The sequence below is a fragment of the Triticum urartu genome, chromosome 2A (genome assembly GCF_056163025.1).
Source record: "Triticum urartu cultivar PI428250 chromosome 2A, HENAU_Tu73, whole genome shotgun sequence".
In the NCBI taxonomy this organism is placed as follows: Eukaryota; Viridiplantae; Streptophyta; class Magnoliopsida; order Poales; family Poaceae; genus Triticum; species Triticum urartu.
This window is the reverse complement of record NC_141874.1, coordinates 136703541-136710146: the sequence shown is the minus strand read 5'-3', so window position 1 is coordinate 136710146 and position 6606 is coordinate 136703541. Positions and strand designations below refer to the sequence as shown.

The 6606-nt window shown below is 39.4% G+C and overlaps 1 protein-coding gene across 3 annotated transcripts; it reads right to left on the bottom strand.

Annotated features, from left to right (window-relative positions):
- Nucleotides 1–368: 368 nt before the first annotated feature.
- Nucleotides 369–5786, bottom strand: LOC125536360 (protein FAR-RED IMPAIRED RESPONSE 1). Of its 3 annotated transcripts, none has more exons than XM_087543456.1 (7): nucleotides 5502–5786; nucleotides 5249–5398; nucleotides 4213–4408; nucleotides 3984–4114; nucleotides 2060–3782; nucleotides 1506–1979; nucleotides 369–720 (listed from the first exon to the last, which is right to left on the bottom strand). In XM_087543456.1, exons 5-6 carry the CDS (start codon nucleotides 3208–3210, stop codon nucleotides 1508–1510), a joined length of 1623 nt encoding a protein of 540 aa, XP_087399582.1. In that variant the 5' UTR covers nucleotides 3211–3782; nucleotides 3984–4114; nucleotides 4213–4408; nucleotides 5249–5398; nucleotides 5502–5786; the 3' UTR covers nucleotides 369–720; nucleotides 1506–1507. The 3 variants fall into 3 exon arrangements, with proteins under 3 accessions (XP_087399582.1, XP_048555514.2, XP_048555515.2); XM_048699557.2 differs by having other exon boundaries at nucleotides 5249–5339; XM_048699558.2 differs by having other exon boundaries at nucleotides 4213–4388; nucleotides 5249–5339.
- Between the last annotated feature and the right edge of the window lie 820 nt (nucleotides 5787–6606).

Below are 6606 nucleotides of genomic sequence, written 5' to 3'. Positions count from 1 at the left end.
GTACAAAAAATAGAAAAATCTGATCTGGACCGTCGGATCCAACATGGATGGCCCATATTCTAGTGGAGACATCCCAGACACTTAATGGACATTTTATGGAAAACCCCCTGATAATGTATGCATATAAAACATGACTTTTACACTATGACCCCAACTTTCTCATATTCAATCGTTTTGTCCTCAGTAGATAAGACTAATTTTCAAATCCTCTCAACGTTGAGGCTCCGTCTCACTGATTACCCATTAAAATTGAACTTGTTGGCCCCTGAAAAAATTGTCAATATATATCACAATATTTGCATACAAATAAAATTGAAGTCATCTCATTCAAATATATGTCAAGCTGGACCATGCCACACATAAATCGGTAATCAAATGAACAGAAGTGACTCAAGTAGAAAAATCTATCATCCAAACACAATAGCTCTTATATGCACGAACACAGGAAGCGAAACAGGCAGAACTAATAAGTAGGAACATGCATACAACAGGTTAACAACTACAGTACCATATACAGAATTACATAATTCTCATCAATTCTCAGCGAGGACTGGTCCATGGTCTACAAGTCTGATACAAACTCAGTGCAAAGCATAGTGGATAGACCACTCAGTTATAGCGGGTTTAGCAGCAAGCAAGACTTGCTCTCTCATCGTAATCTGGCAGCATGGACATGAGCATCTTCGGAGTTGGTACTTCTTGCTCATGGAGGTTGATGTGCTGGAAAGATTACACCAAACAAAATCTGAATCAGTTTGACCACAAGACATTCTCACACATCCATACTTAAAATATTTGATGAGGTATTATTTCCAGAGGGGAGATGAAATCTCCTACAGCGTTTTCTCAAATACGTTAGTGGAAAGATGATTGTTATGCAATATAACTAGCTAAATCATTTGGGTATTGTTACTATCTAGAACAAACCTGTTCAAAAAAAATCTAGAACAAACATTATATGTATTTATGGGCGATTCATTTCTGTAAGGGTCAAAAGGGGACAATACCCCTATTTTCATATAATATTTCTTCATAAAACAGAGACCATATAAACTGCTTCCTGAATTGGACATTGCCAACCATGACTACATGTTAACTAGCATGCAGCCACATTTCATTTTAGAATAATTTTGTGGTTGTTCAAGGTCTGGTTGTGTTGACTGCTCATAGAATTTAGGGCGGGGATCTCATATTGCAGGAAATTATGTGAGCCTAGAGCAAAATGGCAGTGAAACCATATACAACTAGAGATGTTCGATGAAGAGTGCTATGTTTGATGAGGTCCCATTTCACTCTTACTCCAATGTAGACAACAACATGATAGTTTCCTACATCTACATAACAAAGCATAAATAGTAAGGAGAAAGAAATGGGTTTGAATTTTTAAAATGGAGTCCTATGACTATTTTTTAGATGTGGATTAATAGTGTTAACAAATAATTTCATGTCATACATTATAGTAAGACAAAAAAGTGGTTCTCTTAGAAGAAAGAAGAATCACAAACCTCTACTCTTGTGTAATATTTTTCATAGAGCATGTCCTTGCATCATGGAATACCACTTTCTTACAAATGCTGCATTTGCGTGCGACTTTTTGATGAATTCCCGGCCTTCTTTTCTTGTCACCAGATCCACCCCTCACACCATCCCTGTGCCCCTTTATTCTAGAGCATGTGCCCCTTGCATTGATATCAGTAGGTGTGAGGATGGTGACGTCCTTTGGAATGATGCTACCAATAAATGACTCCTCATTTTCTTGCGTATCGCATGGTACGACCGGTACTAGCTGCCTCAAACCCAACTCAGCCTTGCACAAGCTGGTGTGGAGAAATTCAACTCCTTCCATGGAGCACTTAGTAGTCCGTATGAGATCTTCTAGCTTATTCCTGACAGCAGATATCTTTCTTCTCACAGCCATGTCAACTGGGTCAATGAAATTCTCTTCAAGTACGTTTCCTTCCACATCAAACATAATGTCCCTAGGAAAAAAATCACATCATGACATATGTCAAGGCAAATAAGCATTAACTCTTCTAAATCTAAATTGCAAGAAATATACCTTTTGCAATTTTTCTCCCACCGCTTGAGAACATAAAGGCTAGGTAATTCATTTATTTTTGCACCCCTCAGTACTCGGATAATGTGGCGGCACACAATTCCTTTGGACTCGAAAAGCTTGCAAGAACACTTAGCAACCATGGTTGTTGTATCATAACACACTTCTCTAATCTTGTTGTATTGGTCGCTAACAGACATTACTTTAATACCCTCACCATTTGTTGTGTTTTGAACATCACAATCATCCCTTGCAGCAAGCACCTGAGCCTGAAACAATTCAAAAATCTCATGTGTGAATACCTCCCTGCCTTGTTTCTCTATCTCCCATGATGTCAACAATTCACTTGTTGTGTACTCGCTTGTGTTATCGGGAATCAACTCATTCTGCCTCTGACATTTCAACGCAGTGTCAAACCTTAGCCAAAACTCAACAAAAGTGAGCTTCCGACATATGAAACGCTTAAAGAACGAATTTGCACTCTCTGAAATTGAAGTTGTCCTAAGAAGACCAGCTAACGGAATATCCATGAAATATGCTGGTATCCATGTCGCACGAAGCTGAAACCTTTTGGCGAACCACTCATGGTCCTCCAACTTAAACTCTATAATAAAAGACTTCCATCTATCCTCAAATTCAGTAGGTGTTTCAGAATTCCAGACACAATGTTTCAACCTATCATAGAAACCAAGGTCATTCCTCAATTCAGGATGGACCTTCCCAGGAACCTTTTCCATAATGTGCCACATACACAATCGATGTTTGCTGTTCGGTAGAATTTCTGCAATAGCGTTCCTCATCCTAATACACTCATCAGTTATGATCACTGTAGGAGCAATCCCACCCATTGCTTTAAGAAATGCCTTGAACAACCAAACATAAGATTCTTTTGTCTCATGAAGTAGAAACCCCGCCCCAAAAAAGACACTTTGCATATGATGGTTTACTCCAGTGAAGGGTGCAAAGGTGTATTCATATTGGTTAGTGTTGTATGTTGAATCAAAAGAGAGCACATCATTGAAATGACCATAATTTTTCCTACTTGTCGCATCTGTCCAGAACAAACAGAGCAATGTACCAACCTCGTCAACTTCATACTCAAAGAAAAAAGCAGGATTGAGAGCCTTCAATCTACCAAGTTGGTCCACTAGCATTTGAGCATCACAATTTTTTATTTTATTCTTCAATACACCATAGTGATTTGTAGGTCCTTTTGTGTGCAGCCAACATGGTCAAAACCGCCTGCACCAACATGCAGAAACCTATATGCTAAGGCGGTACTGATACTGGATTTCTGGCAATCATGGAGTGTTGACTTCACTCTCTCACTAACTTGTCGATCAGATCTAATCAAGTGTTGCTGGCTAGGTGGCGCAAAAGGGTGATTATGATATTCATTGAGTGAAGCTACCTTATATTTGCCATCACTTTCCCGGGTGACATAGATAAAAGCTTCACAACCACATTTAGTCAATTTCACCTTTCTCCTTTTCTTTGAAGGGTCAACAACAACCATACCTTTCTCAGGCTGAAAGCCTTCTTTTGCACACAAGAAGCGCTTCCATTGAAGCACATTATTGGTGACCTTTTGCTGACCAAGACGTACACCAAATCCAACATTGTGTACATATGTCCTATAAAACTCCAGGACCGAGCCAATATCATCAAATAGCATCCCTACTTTAGGCTTCAATTCCTCGTGACATTGGGGTTTATAAAAAGAACCCTACAACATAAATTGCATGTTTACTACCACTGACCACGGTGATATCATATTGACTTGTACAAAGTAGATGCTATATTCACTTAAGAAATCGAATTTTGTATTGCAGTAAGTCATACATTTTGAAATAGATAAACTTAAAGTACTATTTGCCATACTCAAGGCCATTTTACAAGTATTATAAGATGTGACAAACGTTGATACCTCTTGAGAGAAGGATTGTTTCTTCTTTGGTGTACTGGAATCATCAATGAGAAGCATTGGAGAATTAATCTCCCCAAATGAGGTAGCATCGCTGAAAACTTGATTTTCGGCACTGTTGACCGATTCCACAGCTGCAAATAATTTTTCGGCAAACAACATCAAAGAAGGGATTAACAGAATATTAGTTAGTGTCAACATATTATTTGCCTTTTGGACCATGTGTTCTCACCTGATAGAGTTGGCACACAATTTGCAATTATTGGAAATGTTGGTTCTTCTAAAGGTGACGTCGCACTACTTCCCTCCATTTCAGGTCGAGAGGCACTGAAAGAACACTAGGGGCCAGCTTAGTAGTCGACGAGCACTACTTCCCTCTATCCATCATACCAAACCAGAAAATGTGTTCTACGCCAAAATCCAAATAGCTGATTGTTCAGTCACCTTGAATACAACAAAATGAGAAATCATCCCAATTGCAAGATTGCAAAGTTAAGGTTGCACATTAAAGAGATTCACACAAGGAGACTTATTTTTACATGCAAGAAGGTAAAAAAAGTTGCAGCTTTCTTTTACAATCAATGTGTTATTACAACTAAATGAGGAAGATCAATGAGCGAACACAATTGTTTCACAACAAGAAAACTAGCATGATTTTTGGTTTCATTGCCATCACTGGACAAATAGATAGTTAACTCTCAAAAACCAGTGAATGGTACATATTGCAAGTGTGTACAGAATTTTAGTCTTGTGCTGACAAGCACTTCACTTTCAAGTACTTTAACAGGTAGATGAGACTAGTTCGTTCTCATGTACAGTTCCAGCAAGTTAACAAGGTTTCACAATACCAAATTGCTCGAAGATCTTATATGATGGAACAAGAAAAATGGTAATCTGGCTGATTGTACGTAAAGAGTTTTCCTCTAGCTTTTGAAAGTACTTTTGTAGGGTTGGGCAAGTCCAGATGTATGATTTGAATTCTGTGAAAAATAGTCTGACTGAGAAAATGCAGATCAGTGCCATGAGTTCACATTGTTGGTTTACTGGTGCAGTGGTGCGGTGCTCTTGTTTTTAAGCAATGATCTTCAGCTACCTGGCTTGTTGTACATCTCACGTTTTTAAGCAATTCCTACACATTTTACACTACATCAAAGACTAAATGATTTCCTAGAAAGGAACATGGATGCATCATCAAGCATCAATCATAACGATGCACTACTTTCCTAATTTCATCTAAGTTGACAGAAGTAATTCAGAGCATGGCAAACCTGCTTTTGTGAAGACTCAAGATTTCTTCTCTGCCGTCAGTAGATGTCGAAGCTAGGCACACAGGGGGAGGGGGAGCCTTGTGGAGTTGAGCTATTGGAAAAAACACACATGGAGTTTAGTTTGCTGCAATGGAAATAATGCCTGCAAATCTGTAGCGTTAGAGCAATATCAGCCGTGGAATATATCACCTCCAGATCTTGTTGATTGTACTGGGGGTAAGACAAATGGTAAATCGGCATTGGGGAATGGTACCTGGAGATTCGATCAGCCAACGTCGCGGCGCCGAACAGGAGAGGTCAGCCCGGGAAGTCTGACCGCCGGTGGCGAGACGACCAGGATTCCTCCTGTAGCCAAGGTCGCACAACTAGGTACAGCTTGGGGCAGAGATGGAAACCTTCCTCCAGCAGACAAACTAGCCCAGCTAGGTACAGGATCTACACCGCCGTCGCCATTTGCAAGCCATTAGGGTTAGGGATTTGCTAGAGCTCACCCGCCGCGGCTTGATTTGGAAGAAGAAGGACACGACCAGTCAAAAACATGCGGAGATCGGGAGTAAAATAACTAGAAATGAGGGGCTATTTTGTAAACAAGAGCGCACAGACCCCCCACTAGAATATGGGCCATCCATGTTGGATCCGACGGTCCAGGTCGACTTTTTCTATTTTTGTACCACAACGCTGTTTTCTATTCTAGTTGCTCCCGCTTCACTTATATCTATTGAGCTAAGTAGTTTTGCTCTATGTGCTTCACTTATATCCTTTGAGCTAGATAATTTTACTTTATGTGCTTCACTTATATCTTTTGAGCATTATAATTTTGCTCTATGTGCTTCACTTAGATCTTTTAGAGCACGGTGGTGGATATGTATTAAAGAAACTATTGATCTCTCATGCTTCACTTAAATTAATTTGGGAGTCTCTTAATAGCATGGTAATTTTCCTAATAATAATATGCTTGGTATTCAAGATTTGTGAAACTCTCTTTTGAATGTGTTCAATACTAAGAAAAGATTGAAGCATGATAATTGTTTTGAGTCATGGAGGTGATAATATTAAGGTCATGCTAGTTGAGTAGTTGTGAATTTAAAGAATACTTGTGTTGAAGTTTGTGATTCCCGTAGCATGCGTGTATGGTGAACCGTTATGTGATGAAGTCGGAGCATGATTTATTTATTGATTGTCTTCCTTATGAGTGGCGGTCGGGGACGAGCGATGGTCTTTTCCTACCAATCTATCCCCCTAGGAGAATGCACGTAATACTTTGCTTTGATAACTTCTAGATTTTTGCAATAAGTATATGAGTTCTTTATGACTAATGTTGAGTCCATGGATTATACACACTCTCACCCTTCCACCTT